The sequence below is a fragment of the Coregonus clupeaformis genome, chromosome 11, assembly GCF_020615455.1.
Source record: "Coregonus clupeaformis isolate EN_2021a chromosome 11, ASM2061545v1, whole genome shotgun sequence".
NCBI classification, from domain to species: domain Eukaryota; kingdom Metazoa; phylum Chordata; class Actinopteri; order Salmoniformes; family Salmonidae; genus Coregonus; species Coregonus clupeaformis.
The window spans coordinates 32,831,134-32,854,067 of NC_059202.1; the positions used below are offsets into that span (position 1 = coordinate 32,831,134).

At 40.9% G+C, this 22,934-nt stretch overlaps 3 protein-coding genes across 8 annotated transcripts in view; 1 reads left to right on the forward strand and 2 right to left on the reverse strand.

The window, feature by feature from the left end:
* Nucleotides 1-3,188: 3,188 nt before the first annotated feature.
* On the reverse strand, nt 3,189-11,955 carry LOC121576806 (ras-related protein Rab-8A-like). The gene is made up of 8 exons (XM_041890290.2): nt 11,736-11,955; nt 10,674-10,734; nt 10,460-10,520; nt 10,031-10,108; nt 7,272-7,361; nt 6,896-6,961; nt 6,708-6,758; nt 3,189-6,619 (listed from the first exon to the last, which is right to left on the reverse strand). Exons 1-8 carry the CDS (start codon nt 11,857-11,859, stop codon nt 6,530-6,532), a joined length of 621 nt encoding a protein of 206 aa, XP_041746224.1. The 5' UTR covers nt 11,860-11,955; the 3' UTR covers nt 3,189-6,529.
* A 125-nt stretch (nt 11,956-12,080) lies between these two features.
* Nucleotides 12,081-16,102, forward strand: LOC121576807 (40S ribosomal protein S27-like). Its single transcript, XM_041890291.1, has 4 exons — nt 12,081-12,187; nt 13,622-13,730; nt 15,385-15,495; nt 15,631-16,102. Exons 1-4 carry the CDS (start codon nt 12,182-12,184, stop codon nt 15,657-15,659), a joined length of 255 nt encoding a protein of 84 aa, XP_041746225.1. The 5' UTR covers nt 12,081-12,181; the 3' UTR covers nt 15,660-16,102.
* The window catches only part of LOC121576805 (tropomyosin alpha-4 chain), a 35,200-nt gene continuing 28,215 nt past the window's right edge, over nt 15,950-22,934 (reverse strand). For 3 of the 6 annotated variants that reach the window (XM_041890285.1, XM_041890283.1, XM_041890287.1), the window contains 5 exons: nt 22,823-22,893; nt 22,599-22,674; nt 19,085-19,147; nt 18,902-18,971; nt 15,950-17,223 (listed from right to left, as the gene is read on the reverse strand). In XM_041890285.1, coding sequence (XP_041746219.1) covers nt 17,141-17,223; nt 18,902-18,971; nt 19,085-19,147; nt 22,599-22,674; nt 22,823-22,893 — 363 coding nt within the window. In that variant the 3' untranslated portion in view covers nt 15,950-17,140. Of the gene's footprint in view, nt 17,224-17,670; nt 17,927-18,901; nt 18,972-19,084; nt 19,148-22,598; nt 22,675-22,822; nt 22,894-22,934 lie in introns of those variants that run through there. The other 3 variants (XM_041890284.1, XM_041890288.1, XM_041890286.1) reach the window with 2 other exon arrangements.

The following is a 22,934-nucleotide window of genomic DNA, read 5'->3' on the forward strand; positions in this document are numbered from 1 at the left end:
TGCTCCAGAGTACTCATGGGGGGTGGGGACTGGACACTTTGGGGTCACAAAAACACTGCGCCGCCTCCGTCAGGGCTTTTACTGGGGGCAGCACAAGAGGGATGTGGAAGACTTTTGCCGCCGCTGTGACAACTGCACAGCGAGAAAGGGCCCCCAGGCCGCTCTCATGCTCAGCTCCAACAGTTCCCAGTGGGGGCTCCCATGGAGAGGGTGGGAGTGGATGTAGTTGGGCCGTTCCCCACCACAGACAGTGGAAACCGCTGGGTGCTCACGGCCATGGACTATTTCACAAAATGGCCCGAGGCCTATGCTCTGCCTGACCAGGAGGCAGAGACCATCGTCGACGCCCTGACAGCGGGGATGTTCAGCAGGTTTGGAGCTGCAGAGTCCATCCACAGCGACCAAGGCAGAAACTTTGAGTCCCGTGTGTTCGCCACCATGTGTGAGAGGCTGGGTATGCACAAGACCCGCACTACTCCTCTCCATCCTTAAAGTGATGGCCTTGTGGAGCGCTTCAACAAAACGCTTGGACAGCAGCTGGCCATCGTCTCTTCCAAACACCAGCGTGACTGGGACAAGCACCTGCCTATGGTCCTCATGGCATGCCGCTCCGCTGTCCAAGACTCCACCTCCTGCACGCCTGCCCTCCTCATGCTGAGGAGAGAGATCCGTACCCCTGCGGAGATGGCGTTTGGTCGGCCCCCTGGATAGCCCTCATGTTTCCCCGGGGCCGGAGTATGCCCGGAGACTCCAGGACCGCCTGGAGACAGCCCACACCTTCGCCAGAGAGCAGCTGCTGAATGCAGGTGTGAGGCAGAAGAGGAACTATGACGTGCACACCCGGGGAAGGCACTTTGTGGCTGGGAAGCTGGTCTGGGTCTACAGCCCGCTAAGGAAAAAAGGCAGATGCCCCAAGTTGGACAGTCACTGGCTGGGACCCTGCAGTGTCCTGGAGAGGGTAGGGAGGTTGTTTACGGGTGCAGCTTCCTCCCAGGGGGAGAAAGGTGACACTGCACCGGGACAGGTTAGCCCCATATAGAGGGGCCTCTTCTCCCCAAACCCCAGGAACCCCCCACAATTCCCCTCTCTGGCAATGACATTCTCCAGGCACCCACCCACAGGTGCCGCAGACAAGGCTCCAGACAGCCCACTCCCCTGTGTCACCGCGTGGTTCCCCAGAGCCACGGACTGTATTACCTCGTTCCCGCTTCCTTGTCCCCCCATGTCCTTGCCTTCATCCTCTGGTTCCCAGAGGGGCACTCTGCGGCCATCACAGCCACGCAGGCAAAGGAGACCTCCGGGTCGCTTCAGAGACTTTGTTTGTTCCCTCGGGGACGAGGGACTTTGTGGTGGGGGGCTGTGTAGCGACCCGCACAGACAGCTGTGTGTTATGTGTTAGGCTAGTAGATGGTTGTGTTGTACCTACCAGTACCCAGTGTTCGCGGGGTCCGACATGTCAATCAACCTGCTATCTGCCAATCACGGAAATGCCTGGAATGTTCTGATGCCGGGCATCCTGGCGGTTGGCGGAGTGGCGTGGAGGGGGGGTTGGGCAGGGGATGGAGCATTGGAAGTTAAGACCAGGTTTAGCCTTTTGTTCTCTCTTTTTTTTACGTCTGGGCTTCACAAGAGAAGGTCACGATTGGCTTGTGGGTTATCTTTCATTTATTTGGCGTGGGCTACGGCCAAACAGTAGCCTGTGTAAAGTTGGTTTAATAAACCGTCCATTCGTAAACTCAATCCTCTGTCTGGACAGTTGTTATTTTATGATCTAGTCAGGTCATTACAATATCATAGTACATTAATCTGTCTCCCTTCATTTAGTATGTTACCTCTACCAGTCCAGGTTGAGAAAAAGGGTGGAGAGAAACTTGCCCTTGAAATGTTTTAACATTTTCTAGAGAGCTCTTTGTTTATGCCCACTCAGCAACATTCACACCCTCTGATGCCTTCATCATAATACATGCACGAACTCTCCCGAACTGTTTCGGCTGGGAAGCATGCAGACGCCTTTAGCCCCACTCATCTCTTTAAAATGTCACATGTTAAAGGGGGGTTTATTGTGAATGGGTCTCTTTTGTCTCCTTTGTTTAGCTAAACAAGTTCATTAGTATCATTATTAACCATTATCTCAGCCAATCACGGCACGCCAGGAAGGATCCTGTCTTTCTCCCTATAGCTCAGTGCTTTGTCCTTGGCTGAACTAGGCTCGTTATTTAACATCTTAGTTCATATTTATAGATCACATACCAGTTTGTTATTAAGGCACATGAAAGTTCACATGTTCAAGAAAGCATTCTGCAACCAAAAAAACATATCCCCCCCTTCCAAAATCCTCAATAGGTATTACCAAAGAGTACTATCAAAGATTTTTTACAACTAAACCAAGATAGACCAGAGCCTGTCGTTTCGAATGGGAACAAATGAGCCATATTGTGCAGAACAAGCAAGGAGGGGGGCAGAGCCAAGCACGAGATAGCGAGATCTTACTGGCGCGTTCTAGCATCATCTGCATATTTCTGTTAGGGAACGCCTACTCTGTGAAGTTCGCGTGTGCATTAACCCAATTCACCTTTGCACTCCTTCTAAACAACGCGATTTGTAAAAACTTTTGCAAAGGGTAAAGTCTACACACCTTAGTCCACTCTATTCATAACATATTCTAGTTTTGGGAACAGAAAACTGTATTGAGATCAAATGTTTCATCGATGAGAACATTTGCAGAATGTCGGCCAAAATCCATCTCGTTCATTCTTCCCCCACTGCCCGCCAGTGTGCTTCCTCTCACTACCACATTTGGTAGTGAGTGGAAACGCCAAGCGGATGCTTAATTTAAACATTCAGTGAAATATCTGTCTCGTTGTTCTATATGTGGTATTGTCCTTGGTATTACAGCTTTATCAAGCTATTTTGTTTTGTAAAATGTTAATGAATTCCATATAGGATTAGGCCTATTCAATATCCATTGATAAAATTAAGATTAATTCGTAAAAGTTTTGTTTCTCAACAGGTGCCATAAAAAATTATGTAAACAGCAAAGGTGCTATCGAAAGTGTAGAAAATAAATATAACACGACAGTGGCTATTGTCGGATCTCTTCAATATCTTCAATATTCCCTCATTATAGGAATTCATTGGGACAACTGGTAGCCTAATACATTTAAAGTAAATTGACAAAATGCAGTACGTTTTAAAAGAATCTCATTTTAATAAATCATCAAAAGTACACATATCTACAAACGTGTAGATCAATTCAACAAGATTTATGAAAGTAGGCTACAGTAAAATCATTGTAGATATTTTTCTTATTTACAATTGTAAATTGATTTTCTCCTCCATTTAACCCATAATCAACTATGAAATCCAAATTATTGTCTTGAACATTGAATGCTAATGATATGTTCAAAGAAAAGTAATTTATAAACTGAAAAAGATGTACAAATAGTTCCACCAGAAGGAAAATAAACCTTCATAATAACTGGTATTCTGATGAAACATTTGCCAGACCTTTGTAAGGTCCTTAAGACATACAACAGTCCAACAAACTGACTGTGTCCCACCCATGTGGTGTTTTACACAAGAGAGGACACAGAAAATAATTCAATTTCCAACGACAATTTACTTGAATGTCACAACTAGAGAAACCATTTGTGATAATTCATGGGGAAGTCATTGTTGTTCCTTTGCTATGATTTAACATGTGCTCAATTACCTAGATGTTTGCGTTGAGAAATGCAAGTTCAAGGTGACAAAAATAAGTATAAGAACAGAAAGCTATACAAGAATGATCCTTTGCGCATTTCTAATCTCAAAGAGAAGCTGTTCTTCAAATCAAATGTGAAAAGCTTCAAGAGGTCCTACAATCTCATGATGCATTGTTCCAAAGCCCATGATATCAAGCATCAGGTGAAAATAAGCCACTTCTGTTGCCATGTACAGTGGCAAGCTCAGAGAGAAGGACAGATAAGAACAAAAACAAAATGCTAAATCCAATATGAAAGGTCACTTTCCTCCAGCCTTCAGGCATCCATTTAACACCCTGAAGCTGACTTAAATCGCTTAGACTAAAATTAAGTCTTGAGGATAGGGACTGTACTGTAGAATATTGCAACTCTTCATCATTTGGTCTTTCATGACAATGGAGAATTATTGAAAAGTGCATAATCAAGAGCAGGCTTTCTACAAGGGCACTTTCATACTTGGATGTTTTGTTGTTTCACTCTACTGACTACATGTCCTCTTGCTTGTAACATTTTAGTCCATCGTCATGTCACTACAGTGGTATGCCGTTATCTTGCTTCGAATACAGTATGCAATGCCAATACCTTCAACTGAAAACACACCTAAATAGATTGTGGTCTTAATACTGGCACATTAGTACTTGGGATCAACGCAACATTTGAGCCTTGGAGTTAAATCAGGATAACACATAGCTACTCCTCTTGACTAAAGGGGAGGGACTATAAGGACACTGCTGACCTTCAAAACGACTAACCAAAATCTAAAACTGACCTTTACCTTAACCAAACCCTTAACGGCCATGCACTCTTATCTTCACCCGGCACAGCCAGAAGAGGACTGGCCACCCCTCAGAGCCTGGTTCCTTTTTAGGTTTCTTCCTAGGTTCCTGATACTTCTAGGGAGTTTTTCCTAGCCACGTGCTTCTAAATCTGTATTGCTTGCAGTTTGGAGTTTTAGGCTGGGTTTCTGTATAAGCACTTTGTGACATCTGCTGATGTAAAAAGGGCTTTATAAATAAATACATTTGATTGATAGATAGATAGATTAACCCTGACCCTAACCTAATTTTAACCAATTCTTAAATTAAATATTGGTTAGCAGGTCAGGAGTGTCCGTGTAGCCTTTTCCCTAAAGAAGCAGCAGGAGTGGTTCTCTAGCGAACTAGAATGTCACAGCATATTGATAAATCAACAGAAAAAAGGAGAACATAGTAATAAACCTGGAAATTAATATTCATGGCATTTCTGTTTCAAATATTCTCAATACAGTAGGTTGACATTCAATTGAGCTCTTATAAAATCACCACATTTGACTAGGAATGGGAATATAGGCTTACAAAACAACTATAAAAGGCAGCCTACTTTGGCGCAATTGTCACTGTATTACAGTATCACAATTATAACAACCAGTAAACAAGTAAGGAATAGGCTGAAAGGCTGGAATTTGAAAAGGGTGCATAAGACATAGCACGTTAAAAATGACATAAAGCAATTACCACCCAAAGGACTATATGTCTATTTCAGTGGTCTCTGCATCATACATAAAATGAATATTTGGGGCAATGAGGTACTCACAATGTTTTGTGGAGTGGTATAATATTAAAACACATTTTGAATGCCAAAACTAAAAATGTGGTAAATGTATGCATTCAATTGTTAGATTACAATTAATTTCCTAACTAGACTGATGTTATTGTGGAACAGATGATTATAACTTATAGCCTCTGGCACAAGTTCTGGAATGTAATAGTTCTAATGAATACTGACATATTCCTATACTTCCATACAAGGGACCGGAATAAGACATGCTTTTGCAAATTGTAAGCTGTGAAGCCAATTTCACTACTAAAGTGCAAGAGTACACAGTAAAACAGGGTTTAACTCAATGTGCAGTTACCAGCGCATAGAATTGTTCTAACACTCAAATATATGGTTTATAATCATTGCAAACCTTGCGCATGAAAATAATCTGAACTGCATAATGGTAGAGTACACGTAAAATACTGAACACAGAAGCTAATTTTCAGCTATGTCGTTAAAATGGTATGTCTTTACTATTAACATTGTAAGACTAACACTTCAGAATTGTATTATCTTACCTAAAGTATTATCATAAGAAAATAAGTGGCTTTCTTGTATGTTATTTGTTGGATGGCAAATGGGGATTTTCAAGGTAGAATAAGAGAGAATCACTATCATTTGAGAAAGGAAAAACAGGGACGCATAGATGACACATTTGGAATAAATCTCCATAGTAGCTAGATGACACGGAAGTCAACAATCTCACAGAAGACGTCAGATGTATGATGGTTAATTAGTCTTATCATGGAATTAAGCCACTGCTTTTAAGAATAAGGTCAATCCATGTTGAGACAAAACCTCACTAAGGTTCAACTTTGGCAGCAGTGCAACCACAGAGCAACATACAGTATCTGTGACAATAACCGTTGCAGAAGACAGAGAGAAAGGAGAGGGTGAGCAGAAACCTACGTGTAATTACGAGAGACGATATAAGAGCATGATGGTACAGAAGAGTGCCTGGTATAGAGACCTCCATCTAACACCCATCCAACAACCCTGATTGATCTACTGATTGATCCACCTGCCAATAAACGCTACCGTTTGTAAACTGGGGGCACATGAAGAAGCAGAAAAAAGCTCAAAGCCCAAAGAGGTCTGGGATATCGGGAATGAGAGAGGGATGAGAACATGGCGAAAGAGGAGAGGAGAGCTCTGAGCAAGCCCAGTCCAGTTCTGTCCAGCTGTGGACAATGATAAGATCGTGGTCCTCACAGGAGGGTGCAGCGGAAGAAACTGCTCTTCTTGGGCTGTTCTGTGATCTTCACACCATGACTGCTGCCCTGAGGATTGTTGCCCTCCTGGAACACACACATAAACAGTTTTAGTCATAGCACATACACAATACCCCATCTAAAATAGGTTTGCACATTCAACACACACACTTACTAGTTTCTTGTCCATTTTCGCCTTGATGTCTCTTGCAAGGGTCATAAATGCCTGAAATGTCAAGGTGGAAAAAACAGGACAAATTGAGATCAAAGAGACAAAACAATGTGCAGTCTCTTTCAACCCAACAGAACAATTACTGTACTTCCATTGTTGTTTTTTTAACTGCTGAGAATGAGTCAACTCACATTCTCCACGTTGATATTGGCCTTTGCACTGGTCTCCATAAACTTGATACCATACTCCAACGCCAACTGCCAAAGGGAGATAAATGGGACGCACAAAAAAAGACTCAGCGAACATGGACAGTAGCTCAATCACAAATCTACCAAATCTATCTATCTGTAGATACTCAGATGCGAGTCATTGATTATAATTATTGATAATAGCCTACATAACGTTTACTGATCACCCACCTTCTCCCGTCTGTCTTTGGACACCTGTCACACAGCAAACATGGACAGTAGCACAAAACATCTACATCTACTGTATAGACACTTGGATATCAGTCAGGTAGTTTATGATATGATATTTTTCATTTCCTGATCAGTGATGATCACCCACCTTCTCCCCTCCATCTTTGGACACCTGTCGTTTGTCATTGACGTCACACTTGTTGCCCAGAACCATCTTCTCCACGTCAGCAGAGGCATGCTGGACACGAAGACAGAAGATTGATCATACATAAAGTGTAATGTAATGCAATTGCTACTTTTCACTAAAACGTACTTAAATAAAAAAAGTCATTTCTGTTCTCGTACAGACTTCAGTGATATACAGTGCATTCGGAATGTATTCAGACCACTTGACTTTTTACACATTTTATTACGTTACAGCCTTATTTTAAAATGGATTAAATTGTTTTTCCCCCTCATTCTACACACAATACCCCATAATGACAAAGCAAAAACATGTTTTTAGAAATGTTTGCAAATGAATATATATATAAAAAAACATAAGTATTCAGACCCTTTACTCAGTACTTTGTTGAAGCACCTTTGGCAGCGATTACAGCCTTGAGTCTTCTTGGGTATGACGCTACAAGCTTGGCGCACCTGTTTTTGGGGAGTTTCTCTCATTCTTCTCTGCAGATCCTCTCAAGCTCTGTCAGGATGGATGGGGAGCATCGCTGCACAGCTATTTTCAGGTCTCTCCAGAGATGTTAGATCAGGTTCAAGTCCGGGCTCTGGCTGGGTCACTCAAGGACATTCAGAGACTTGTCCCGAAGCCACTCCTGCATTGTCGGTTGTGTGCTTAGGGTCGTTGTCCTGTTGGAAGGTGAACCTTCGCCCCAGTCTGAGGTCCTGAGCACTCTGGAGCAGGTTTTTATCAAGGATCTCTCTGTACTTTCCTCAGTTAATCTTTGCCTTGATCCTGACTAGTCTCCCAGTCCCTGCTGCTGAAAAACACCCCCACAGCATGATGCTGCCACCACCATGCTTCACCGTAGGGATGGTGCCAGGTTTCTTCCAGACGTGACGCTTGGCATTCAGGCCAAAGAGTTCAATCTTAGTTTCATCAGAGAATCTTGTGGCTCATGGACTGAGAGTCTTTAAGTGCCTTTTGGCAAACCCCAAGCGGGCTGTCATGTGCCTTTTACTGAGGAGTGGCTTCCGTCTGGCCACTCTACCATAAAGCTCTGATTGGTGGAGTGCTGCAGAGATAGTTGTCCTTCTGGAAGGTTCTCCCATCTCCACAGAGAAACTCTGGAGCTTTGTCAGAGTGACCATCAGGTTCTTGGTCACCTCCCTGACCAAGACCCTTCTCCTCCGATTGCTCAGTTTGGCCGGGCGGCCAGCTCTAGGAAGAGTCTTGGTGGTTCCAAACTTCTTCCATTTAAGAATGATGGAGGCCACGGTGTTCCTGGGGACCTTCAATGCTGCAGAAATGTTTTGGTACCCTTCCCCAGATCTGTGCCTCGACACAATCCTGTCTCGGAGCTCTACGGGCAATTCCTTTGACCTCATGGCTTGGTTTTTGCTCTGACATGCACTGTCAACTGTGGGACCTTATATAGACAGGTGTGTGACTTTCCAAATCATGTCCAATCAATTGAGTTTACCACAGGTGGACTCCAATCAAGTTGCAGAAACATCAAGGATGATCAATGGAAACAGGATGCACCTGAGCTCAATTTCGAGTCTCATAGCAAAGGGTCTGAATACTTATGTAAATAAGGTATTTCTGTTTGTTATTTGTAATACATTTGCAACATTTTCTAAAAACCTGTTTTCGCTTTGTCATTAAAGGGTATTGTGTGTAGATTGATGAGGGAAAAAATGTATGTAATCCATTTTAGAACAAGGCTGTAACGTAATAAAATGTGGAAAAGGGGAAGGTGTCTGAATACTTTTCGAATGCACTGCACGTTACAATTAAGCGATAAGGCCCGAGGTGGTGTGGTTACGGTATATGTAAGCAATAAGGCCCAAAGGGGTGTGGTATTTGGCCAATATACCATGGCTAAGGGTTGTATCCAGGCACTCCGCGTTGCGTCGTGCGTAAGAACAGCCCTTAGCCGTGGTATATTGGCCATATACCACAAACCCCTAAGGTGCCTTATTGCTATTATAAACTGGTTACAAACGTAATTATAACTGTTTATGGTGTCTGGGGTCCCCACTGGATAATTTTTACGTAGAAGGACTGAGAAGCTCAGTTCTGGTGACTTTTTTAAAAGGACATTCTACTCCAAAATTAATGAAAATAAAATCATGCTGACACCATCTCAAATATAATTTCCACCTCCAGAAATGATCCCAATAACATATTGATAAAAATATGTGTTAGAATTATTTTAGCATATTGGACCATGCATATAGCCTATGCATGGTCCATATTATTTGATATTTGTGATGGGGGAAAATAATCGATACAGTTACATATCGGGATTTTATTTTTGACAATATATTGTATCATTTTGACAATATCACAATATTATTTTTGACTGCTTGTCAGGAAACATGTTTCCCTCCCTATGGCACTCATAACTTGAATGCGCCTTGAGAGGAATATTTATCTAGCATAGAACGCACAACAAGCTGACTAGGTAAATAGATCAACTATTTTACTATGGGGTTGTCTGGTGTTTCTAGTCATTACTCGTTTTGTTTGCAGGAAAAAAGTAAATGTGGACTGTTCTAGCGTCTTTCAATATTTTTGTTCAAATTTTTTTTGTCATTGAGCAGTGAGTTTGCCTGCGCCACAGCTAAATGATTGCAGCGGAAACACTGTTCTTAGGCACCATGTGACATTTAAAATGCTGTTTCAGCAAATCAGCATCCAGGAACCAATCTACCCTGTTGATAATTTCTGATAATTACCTCCTCTATATTCCTTATCCAGTTCTTGATGTTGTCAAATGACTTCTCATTGGTGATGTCGTAGACCAACATGATGCCCTGGGGAGAAAAACAAAAACAGAGACTTGGTAAACAACAACCATTTTAACAATGTATGTCAGATATTAACATCCTGGTAAACTTGAGAGACTTGTACACTTGAGAGAAAAGCTAATTGTTATGAAGGGCCTGAACAGGATTCCAGTGCGATTTCACACACATCCCATGGATGATCTCAGGTATGTAGTGCTTCATTTACAAAATAAAGGGAGGGACTCAAACTAGCGTGCAATCTAGGCCTAACATAAATGATGCAAAAATTGATCGCCATGAAAGTCTCTGAATATGGATTTTATTCTCATGTAGGAGAGTGACATTGTGAGAGTGACATAGTGAAGCAAGGCAACTGACCATGGCTCCTCTGTAGTATGCTGTTGTGATTGTTCGAAACCGCTCCTGGCCAGCTGTGTCCCTGGGAGAGAACAACACAATGAGAGCCTTTAATTCCCATCCCTGATTTAACCCAATTGTAGAATTAAAGGCCAATTTTGATCATTCCAAACGTGCACTTTCTCAAGACATAATTTCAGAGACATTCTGTGAAGAAGTCAAAGGGCTGTCTTACCATATCTGTAGCTTGATCTTCTTACCGTCTAGTTCTACAGTTCTAATTTTAAAGTCAATACCTAAAAGAGGAATAGCAAGAGTGAGACAATTCTTGCACTGCTACCCACTTAATTTTATTTCACTATTGTCTAACCACAGCGCTCCAAACGACAAAGGATCCTTGAAACACAACCATTTGAGGTTGATTTATTTTGTACATTTACATTTGAGTCATTTAGCAGACGCTCTTATCCAGAGCGACTTACAGGAGCAATTAGGGTTAAGTACCCTTAAGGGCACATCGACAGATTTTTCACCTAGTCGGCTCGGGGATTAGAACCAGCGACCTTTCGGTTACTGGCACAATGCTCTTACCCACTAAGTTACCTGCCGCAGTAGGCCTACAGCATTGTTTATGCACAAGTGGCAAAAGCAGACTGCATTCAACATTTGCTTGAAGGCTAGCTAGTATTTATTTGCATGATATCATGTCCAGAGAGACTGGGTTCTGGCTACGGAGGCCCATCTTTTTAGATGATGCTGCAGGCCAGACACAGGAAGTGCACAACTTCAATTTGAGAGATGGCTTGTCTAACGTAAATGGCTGCATAACTTCAGGGGATACCTCCCCAACCTGTAGCTACTAAACTAACCTTTCTGTAATGTTACAGTGAGTGGTTTGAACTAGCAAACTCTTTCATGTATTGCTTGTTGTGTAGGAAGTGAACTTCACTGTTAATTTAGCTAGCTAACGAGTCAGAGTAAGCTTGTTTTTGCTCACTTGACAGCTAACGTTAGTTAGCTAAGGAGTCAGGTGACGTCGCCTGCTTAAATCTCATGAAAATCTCAATTTGAGGTATGACGGGGATGATGAAGTGCTGGTTTTATTGCCAATCGAGAAGTGACAAGCCGGTTAAATTAACTAGCTAGCTAGTCCTGAATGCTAACCAAATAAGATAGATAGATAGCTAGCCAGCTAACTAGCGATAGCATGACAGGATGGGCGCTCACTAGCATTGCTGCTAGCTACCCGTCCTCCGGCATAACTTTTCTAACCAGAAAACTTACGAAATTCACATACCAATTGTGGAGATAAATGTTGAGTTGAAGGCATCTTCTGAAAACCTGAACAACACACATGTCTTTCCGACGCCAGAATCGCCGATTAACAGTAGTTTAAACAAGTAATCGTAAGTCTTCGCCATATTATTAGCAATTGCGGAAATCCCGCCCGGCAGTTTTGCAAAGAGATACGTTGCTACTTTGCCCGATTTACTGGACCAGTGATTGGACTAACAACATGTCTCTCTTGCTGCTGTGGATCCCTGAATTACCAGCTGTCAATCAAAATGGAAACGTCAGCTGATTGTGCGCTTGCAGGCAATATCCCACCCATTAAGATGTGATCCCACCCTTATCTTCTCAGCTTCACAACAACGATATTAGTCTGCAAGCAGTGCTATAATTTTCTAATCAAAGTCGAAAGTGCAGTGCCAGTGAGTGAAATAACAATAACCAAGAGAAGCAATGTCGGTAAGTGTTTTTCCTTTGCTCATGTGAGAAGTATAGCCACACGTATTGTGTTTACATCTTTGGAATAGCCAGTCAAATACTGTACAACGTGTACATGTTTATTGGAGGTCGTGTCTTGACCATGAACATTGCAGTCAGTAGCTAATAGTGCTGAGTTATTAGTGCTTTTTGAGGTTGCTTCCGTTTCAGTTCGATTATTTAAAAAAAATCATGGTTTTCGTTTTCGATCATTTTTTAAAACATGAAATGCATTATGAAATAATTGCATTACAATGATTTTAGGTATTTTTAATGGAAATTGCAAAGCCAAAAATAGTGAACATTCATTTGCCAAAACATTGAAAATATTCCATTGTCTCTATCAGGTTCCATGGGGTAGACGTCAATAGGGCGGCAGGTAGCTTAGTGGTTAAGAGCGTTGTGCCAGTAACCGAAAGGTCGCTGGTTCTAATCCCTGAGCCGACTAGATGAAAAATCTGTCGATGTGCCCTTGAGCAAGGCACTTAACCCTAATTGCTCATGTAAGTCGCTCTGGATAAGAGCGTCTGCTAAATGACTAAAATGTAAATGTAGAAAAATAAGAAATTAGTTGAAATAATACAATATTTCCAGTGTATGTGTTACTTTTTATTTTATTATTTTATTATTTTTAATAGCCTAATAATCCCTTCTCTGTTTAGGCAGTAACAGTCAGCCGGTGGCAACCTGGTTTCAGATTATTTCGTATTATTCTGTTACGAATTCTAGCTAGGTGGCTAACGTTAGCTAGCTCGTTAATGTTAGCTAGGCTAGGGGTTAGGCTTAAGGTAAAATTTAGGAGTTAGGTTAGGGTTATGTGAAGGGTTAGCTAAAATGGTTAGGGGAAGGGATAGCAAAAATGCTAAGTAGTTGTGAAGTAGTTATAAAAAGTAGTAAGTAGTTGAAAAGTTGTTAATAAGTGAAAATGCTAAAGTTGTCCATGATGAGATTCGAACTTGCAACCTTTGGGTTGCTTGATCTTCGCATTATACATCCACCCACCCACTAAAACCAAACTAAATGGAATCCAAGTAATTGACTGACGTTGGTCAATTAGTTGTTTAATAACCGGAACAAAACTAAATCTCGGTTAATCGCTCAGCACTAGCTAATGATTCAGTCAAGTTCAACAATAAGTTAAGAAGACTATGGTTTGGTTTAAAACATGACCCATTTAGCAAATAAAATAGAGGTGCCTGTTCTGGGAATGGGATACATGTCTGGGCATGCCTCAGAAATAGCTCTGCTGCAGTTCTTGTATCAGACATGAGAGGGTGCCCTTGACTTATTTACATCAAAACCATACATTTATATCAACGATTAATGGTTTCCCCTTTCATATGGTTTTATATTTTTCAATGGTTCTAATGGTGCGAGCTGTGAAAACATATATTTATACATTAATCCATATTGCAGCTTGCTAAGGACCTATTGCACCCTACTTTGGAGGCTGAGAGGCAAAGACACAAGAAGAAGAGGTTGGTTCAGAGTCCCAACTCCTACTTCATGGATGTAAAATGCCCTGGTGAGTATTAAGGATGTAGGCTACATCAACTGCCCAAGTTGCAACTTTTTGCATTGACATCTACAGTACCAGTCAAAAGTTTGGACACACCTACTCATTCAAGGGTTTTTATTTATTTGTACTAATCTTTACATTGTAGAATAATAGTGAAGACATCAAAACTATGAAATAACACATATGGAATCATTTAGTAACCAAAAAAGTGTTAAACAAATCAAAATATATTTTATATTTGAGATTCTTCAAATAGCCACCCTGTGCCTTGATGATAGCTTTGCACACTCTTGACATTCTCTCAACCAGCTTCACCTGGAATGCTATTCCAACAGTCTTGAAGGAGTTCCGACATATGCTGAGCACTTGTTGGCTGCTTTTCCTTCACTCTGCAGTCCGACTCATCCCAAACCATCTCAATTGGGTTGAGGTCGGGGTATTGTGGAGGCCAGGTCATCTGATGCAGCACTCCTCACTCTCCTTCTTGGTACAATAGCCCTTACACACCCTGGAGATGTGTTGGGTCATTGTCCTGTTGAAAAACAAATGATAGTCCCACTAAGCCCAAACCAGATGGGATGGCGTATCGCTGCAGAATGCTGTGGTAGCCATGCTGGTTAAGTGTGCCTTGAATTCTAAATAAATCACAGACAGTGTCACCAGCAAAGCACCCCCACACCATAACACCTCCTCCTCCATGCTTTACGGTGGGAACTACACATGCGGAGATCATCCGTTCACCCACACCGCGTCTCACAAAGACAATGTGGTTTGAACCCAAAATCTCCAATTTGGACTCCACACCAAAGGACACATTTCCATCGGTCTAATGTCCATCACTTGTGTTTCTTGGCCCAAGCAGGTCTCTTCTTCTTATTGGTGGCCTTTAGTAGTGGTTTCTTTGCAGCAATTCGACCATGAAGGCCTGATTCACACAGTCCCCTCTGAACAGTTGATGTTGAGATGTGTCTGTTACTTGAACTCTGTGAAGCATTTATTTGGGCTGCAATTTCTGAGGCTGGTAACTCTAATGAACTTATCCTCTGCAGCAGAGGTAACTCTGGGTCTTCCATTCCTGTGGCGGTCCTCATGAGAGCCGGTTTCATCATAGCGCTTGATAGTTTTTGCGACTGCGCTTGAAGAAACTTTCAAAGTTCTTGACATTTTCAGTATTGACTGACCTTCATGTCTTAAAGTAATGATGGACTGTTGTTTCTCTTTGCTTATTTGAGCTGTTTATGCCATAATATGGACTTGGTCTATTACCAAATAGGGCTGTCTTCTGTATGCTCAAACGCATTAAGAAGGAAATAAATTCCACAAATTATCTTTTAAGAAGGCACACCTGGCTATTTGAAGAATCTTACATATAAAATATATTTTGATTTGTTTAACATTTATTTGGTTACTACATGATTCCATATGTAATTTCATTGTTTTGATAACTTCACTATTATTCTACAATGTACTTTTTTTTTTTATAAAGAAAAACCCTTGAATGAGTAGGTGTGTCCAAACTTTTGACTGGTAGTGTATAAGAATTATAATAATTTACAAAAAATAAAGCATGAAAATAAATATAGCATTTACAAATGTTTATTAAAGAAAAAATATTATATAAGGTTACAGAAAAACACATTTGTTTTCAACTTTATTCCAGGCTGCTACAGGATCACCACAGTGTTCAGTCATGCCCAGAAAGTGGTGCCCTGTGGCGGCTGCTCCTTCATCCTGTGCCAGCCCAGAGGGGGGAAATGCCGCCTCACTGAGGGTAAGAAGACTGTTGTACAATCACATTGCTCAAGAACTTATACAGTAGCATATGCCCAAAATATATTAGTGTAGAGCTCTGTTGAATGTCTACTGATTATTGACTTTACCAGTTCTCTTTCTCACCCCTATCCAGGCTGCTCCTTCAGAAGAAAGCAACACTGAGTGAGATTTCAGTAGTGAGCTATCAACTGTGATCAATCGTGAAATGTGGACCATGGATGATTCAGAAAATATTAAATTATATTGAATGGAATGGGGATATTCAGCTGAGCTTATTGAGTGTTTTGTCCTTATTATGATGTAAACAGATTACAATATTGTTCAACTACAATATGTATTCTTTTCATATTGAATAGCAATAATGTAATATATGTTGAAGTGGTTTGTCTCTGAATGTTTGACATTTCTATTTTTCTTACTAAATATTACAATAAATCATCTCTTGAGCCAGGTCGTTGTGTACAAATTTATTAAACTGAAAGCGGGAAAAGTGAATGAAACATTTAAACACAGACTCATTAAAATATGAGGCTTTTTTCAAGGCTGAAGGATGAGAAGCCATGATTGATCACCTTCACAGACAACAATAAAACATTTTGACAGTTCATCTTCTCTTGGTATGTGTATTCTTTGGTTTCGAGAGTTCCCCTGACCGAAAGTAGTGTAAAACTGGAGCAATACATCTCAATAACTATCATTATTCTACTATGTACAATAAGTATCCATGTTTTATTACCTTGATTGTGGACCCAGGGGTGCTGTTTTGGTTTCAGTTTTACTAAATATGCTACCACCATAATATAATAACAGGAATATGATTTTACACTTAGGCTAGGCAGTCAAATGCAGAGCTGGGATAGTGGCAGGCATGTCAGGCCATAGCGGAAGGGGATGTAGTTCTTTGAAAGATTTGTATGATGTTTATTTTGGCTTTGGCAATCCCGCCACCTGACTGACAGTCAAAGTGTTTTACCACCAGCAGTAGCACCACAGACATGTTCACCATCCTTTCCATGAGTCTTCCTCTAGTCTCAATGACCATGTTAACACACACACATACACCAAAGCTAGAATATTGGCTCATTATTAAAAGGCACAGTCCAACCTATGGATATGTTCACATACATTGTGCATGCACTAAATATGACCATGTCAGTTGGTAAAAGCTGATTCCTGTCAACTGTTCGCATAAGAACTCTAGGTGGAGCTCATGAATCATACATAAATGAAGGCCATACATATAACATAACCTATTTCAAAAACATGATGTTGGAGTGCACATTTCAAATATGAGTTGTCGTTTTTCTATTCTTGACTCATTGGTGTGATTATCCATTTGGTCTGTTATCAATTTTCTCTAACGCTGGTCTATAATCTCAAAGTTCCAGAAAACAAAATGCTGTACACATAAGAATCAGGGGATTCGAGGAAGGTTGGTATGTATTTCTCTTGAACAGAGACATTAGAGAGAAAGTTGTGACTTAAAAAGAGAGAACTATTAAGTGTACAAGTATTTAAGTTAATCCCCTTTCGCTGGGAAAAAGACTTCACAGCTCAAAATGTGGAATGAAATAGAATATTTATGGAATGTTGCAAGACTTTTATCCTCTCCATCTTCCTCATCATCATCATCATCATCATCTTTATAAGCTGTTGAGCTCTTGCAGTGTTTGATCCAGGACTTGATGCATTCCCAGGTTTTCTTCTTTGGCACATGCTAATTTTTCTAAAAATAAAACAAAAAATACATTGAAGAAATATTGAATAAAACCACACATGACAGGACCACCATAAAGTTGATTAATATGAATTCATTCTCCTTAGGTTTGGTAAACAATATTCTACACAGAATCCAAAGCCATTCCTATACAGGATGTCTAACAGCTGTTTTACATACTGTAACTGCTGTGGTTGTGTTAAGTTGTTCCATTTGCAAAACCCAAACACACTAAAAGAACCCTGCCCAAAACAAAAGGTAGATTTGCATATATAACACTGATGACGGTAATGTATGAAGTTGCGTGACAAATGTTTTATAAAAAGGAGGTGAGGGACACTCAATGTGAATGCATGCCACCCTCCATAAATTCTCACCTTAAAACAGTTGTTTATCACATTATAAAGACTATGTAATATCAGTACTATTTCATTCAAGAAGAAAGGAGAGTTGAGATGTAGGAAATAATTAGCTTTTAATTAGTTTAATTGCACAGTGAGATGGACAGAAGGCACAAAGAACAGGAGAAATGTTATTTCAGGAGGCTAACCCTGGGACACAATAGCCTAAAGTGGGAAGGGTGAGAGGACAGACCCTGGAGGCAGCAGGAGACAGGCAGAAAGAGATGTCTACAAGGAGGTCATGTCATTGAGGGCATGGTCCAGCTCCTCGCTGATAGCCTTGTACTTCAGCTTCTGAGCGTAAAGTTCATCTGGAGGTCAAAGGGCAGCAGGAAGTAGTGCAGGTAAGGCACAAGGAAAGCAGCAGCAGCAGCAGCCGAGAGAGGTGGAGGACAGGACAGGGAATCAAAAAGGAAGTGGCGGCAAAAAGAGAGGGAAGAGAAAGAGAGGACAGGTCAGTGGATGCAAAAGAGAAAATTCATACAGTATAAAAATGAAAGAAGAGAATATGCCAGAAAGATAAGAGATGTTTGTCTACCTGTGAGCATTCTAAAATGAAAATATGTTGCAAATCTTTTTTGGGGGGGCAGGAGATGACTACCTTAAGCATTTATGCCTATATCAAGGTTTTCAGAAAAGTACTTCATATCGGTAAACCCGTTACATGTGGCTCTAGAACCAAAAATGCTGATCTAAAAGGAATTTGAGCACTCTGTTCTTAGTGCAGACATCAGACCAAAATAGGTGCTCATTGGTTAGTAGAAAATGGGCCTACATATTTCTTTACACTTGAGACCAAGGCAGTGTGTTTTATTAGCTTGTTGGAGAAGTTTCCATATGTTTGGCAGGGTACCCTTTCTTCCAGATAAATATTTCCAGCTAGTTGAAACAAAACTTTAGCTAGGACCGTTTCAATGTGAAACTGCATCACAAAATGGAACTGTGCATAATAACATGTCGTTTCATTGCTCAGGGAGAGGATTAAATATCTAGACCTCTTGACCTAGGAAACTACATACACTGGGGAATCCTGAACAGTCCTGAACAGCTCGACATCTTTCCTACTTTACTGACATGGAATGTTCTCATTAGAGCAACTCAGGTTTAGAAGTCTGAGATGCAACTGAGAACAATGATAAAACAGTTATTTTCAAAATATAGTTTAATCTTCTGCAATAAAGTATGTCTAATTTACAGGAACTTTCTCTCCACGCTAAAATACGTTTACCTTCTCTTTTATCTAAATACCATAGAGCAGTTTGCAACAGCGTTTTAAGCACTCATACCTTCCAGGTCGTCGATGGACTTTTCCAGTTTGGCCACTGTCCTTTCTGCAAATTCTGCACGAGTCTCAGCCTGGGGGACACAGAGGGAGGGGGTGTCAGAACAGGATGACATTTTTGACATGGAGCAAATTGGCTTACTACTGTATGAACTAAGAATCAAATAAGATGCCAGCAGCCACTTACCTCCTTCAGCTTGTCACTAAGAACCTTGATCTCCTCCTCATACTTGTCCTCTTTTTCTGAGTACTGTCAAAATACAAGACAAAGTCTGTTACAGGCAAGCTCTGAAATCTTGAACATGTCAGACCAGACATCTCAGAGACAGATACGAATACAGAAACAGACAGACATGAAAGTGCATTGAGAGCGATAATCTTGCAGGACTGTTTGTCAACCATGCTTCGCTGTAATGCAACTAGGGTTGCAAAGGGAGGCTATATTACTGAAAACTTTCAAAGTTTACCAGTAAACGACCAACATTTTGGTATCTTTCAAGGATTTTATGTAATCTATCACAAACATCTAGTGGCCCTTTTGGGTACTTCAGATTATCACAGGTGTCTGTAATAATCTCTTGGCTCTCCGTGTGACCTTATCACATGTAAAATATATTAAATAAGATGATTTTAAAATAAAAAGATTGGAATGACAAAGCTGTAAAACATTATCCTAAATATAAAGCATCAACTTAGTTAATACCAATGGTGTTTAATATGAGGGTTTCAGCCTGAAATATCCATCATATGTTTTTTTACAAACTTGTATTATTTATTTTACTATGTCAATATGTATTTGTTAATGTTTTGGCGTCAAACTGGTGGCAGTTGTGAAAAAAAGTAAATTGTTTGAAGAGTTGCAGAGTTAATTGAAAATAATGCCATTGTTGATTAGATGCTTTTTTCATTAATTTGGCTTTTTTTTTTTTTAACCACATGGTCTATCTACAATAAACTCATGGACAATACGGACACAAGTATAACAAAATGAATACTATATATGAATAAAACATTTAAGTTATTCAAGTAAATATTACCAAAATTATGATATACAGTGGGGAGAACAAGTATTTGATACACTGCCGATTTTGCAGGTTTTCCTACTTACAAAGCATGTAGAGGTCTGTAATTTTTATCATAGGTACACATCAACTGTGGGAGACGGAATCTAAAACAAAAATCCAGAAAATCACATTGTATGATTTTTAAGTAATTCATTTGCATTTTATTGCATGACATAAGTATTTGATCACCTACCAACCAGTAAGAATTCCGGCTCTCACAGACCTGTTAGTTTTTCTTTAAGAAGCCCTCCTGTTCTCCACTCATTACCTGTATTAACTGCACCTGTTTGAACTCGTTACCTGTATAAAAGACACCTGTCCACACACTCAATCAAACAGACTCCAACCTCTCCACAATGGCCAAGACCAGAGAGCTGTGTAAGGACATCAGGGATAAAATTGTAGACGTGCACAAGGCTGGGATGGGCTACAGGACAATAGGCAAGCAGCTTGGTGAGAAGGCAACAACTGTTGGCGCAATTATTAGAAAATGGAAGAAGTTCAAGATGACGGTCAATCACCCTCGGTCTGGGGCTCCATGCAAGATCTCACCTCGTGGGGCATCAATGATCATGAGGAAGGTGAGTGATAAGCCCAGAACTACACGGCAGGACCTGGTCAATGACCTGAAGAGAGCTGGGACCACAGTCTCAAAGAAAACCATTAGTAACACACTACGCCGTCATGGATTAAAATCCTGCAGCGCACGCAAGGTCCTCCTGCTCAAGCCAGCGCATGTCCAGGCCCGTCTGAAGTTTGTCAATGACCATCTGGATGATCCAGAGGAGGAATGGGAGAAGGTGATGTGGTCTGATGAGACAAAAATAGAGCTTTTTGGTCTAAACTCCACTCGCCGTGTTTGGAGGAAGAAGAAGGATGAGTACAACCCCAAGAACACCATCCCAACCGTGAAGCATGGAGGTGGAAACATCATTCTTTGGGGATGCTTTTCTGCAAAGGGGACAGGATGACTGCACCGTATTGAGGGGAGGATGGATGGGGCCATGTATCGCGAGATCTTGGCCAACAACCTCCTTCCCTCAGTAAGAGCATTGAAGATGGGTCGTGGCTGGGTCTTCCAGCATGACAACGACCCGAAACACACAGCCAGGGCAACTAAGGAATGGCTCCGTAAGAAGCATCTCAAGGTCCAGGAGTGGCCTAGCCAGTCTCCAGACCTGAATCCAATAGAAAATCTTTGGAGGGAGCTGAAAGTCCGTATTGCCCAGCGACAGCCCCGAAACCTGAAGGATCTGGAGAAGGTCTGTATGGAGGAGTGGGCCAAAATCCCTGCTGCAGTGTGTGCAAACCTGGTCAAGACCTACAGGAAACGTATTATCTCTGTAATTGCAAACAAAGGTTTCTGTACCAAATATTAAGTTATGCTTTTCTGATGTATCAAATACTTATGTCATGCAATAAAATGCAAATTAATTACTTAAAAATCATACAATGTGATTTTCTGGATTTTTGTTTTAGATTCCATCTCTCACAGTTGAAGTGTACCTATGATAAAAATTACAGACCTCTACATGCTTTGTAAGTAGGAAAACCTGCAAAATCGGCAGTGTATCAAATACTTGTTCTCCCCACTGTAGATGTCCTAACTGACTTGCCAAAACTATAGTTTGTTAACAAGAAATTTGTGGAGTGGTTGAAAAACGAGTTTTAAATGTCTCCAACCTAAGTGTATGTAAACTTCTGACTTCAACTGTATACTGAGATCATGTGACACTTCGATTGCACACAGGTGGACTTTATTTAACTATTTACTTATTTATGTGACTTCTGAAGGTAATTGGTTGTACCAGATCTTATTTAGGGTCTTCATAGCAAAGGGGGTGAATACATATGCACGCACCACTTTTCCGTTATTTATTTTTTATACTTTTTTGAAACAAGTTATTTTTTTCATTTCACCAATTTTGACTATTTTGTCCATTACATGAAATCCAAATAAAAATACATTTAAATTACCGGTTGTAATGCAACAAAATAGGAAAACACCAAGGGGGATGAATACTTTTGCAAGGCACTGTATAATTTCTGTTAATTACCAAAATTACTGTAACTTTGGTAAATTACCGGTAGCTTTGCAACCCTAAATACAACTCTTCAGGTATGATAAACTGGCAGTGTGTTAGCATGGGTATAAGGAACACATCGTGCTGTGATGCCAACCATGAGAAGGGCAGTGATTTAATCAGCACTGGGCAACTACTTAAGTGGCTGAGGGGGATTCATGTGGCATGACTGGCACTAAGCTGGCTGGGTAGGAATGCAGAGAAAGGTCTGTGCTGGTCCAGGGCTTTATGTTCCATCAACATTATCATAAAGAAATCAACATCCAATTTGTCAGGTGATAACAGCATCTTTGTTCAGATGTCTGAAGATTAAAGTGTGTCAGGCAGTGATTATACTCAAAACAACTCTGCTTGCATGTCAGCCATGTATAGTCAACTCCTGATTTGGGACTGCCTTAAGTGGGTGAACTAACCCAGAACATGCAGATATCAGAATAAGTTAAAAGAATGTATTTGAATTGGGACTGGTGATCTACACTGCATTTAAACTGAGTTTGCACTCATCAGTAGTTGACTGTATTTACTTGTATGATGTAATAGTATGCACACTGACCTTCTCAGATGAGGCTTCTAGGGATTTGAGGTTGTTGGTCACATTTTTCAACTCCTCCTCCAGATCACTGCATTTACTACCGCCGAATAAAGGAAGAAAATGACTTAGCATTGATTGGCATCTCAATAATGACATACACAATACTGGAAGGATCGTCACATGTTCATTTCAAGGACCTTTGTTTACCCTCTTATTTCAGTGTAGGAGGTGTGTGCTGCACTTACAGTTCTGAGACCTCAGCCCTCTCCTCAGCTCTCTCCAGTTCTCCCTCAAGGATCACCAGCTTACGGGCCACCTAAAGTAGAGAGCGAACCATATTAGTGGAACAGTAGGAGT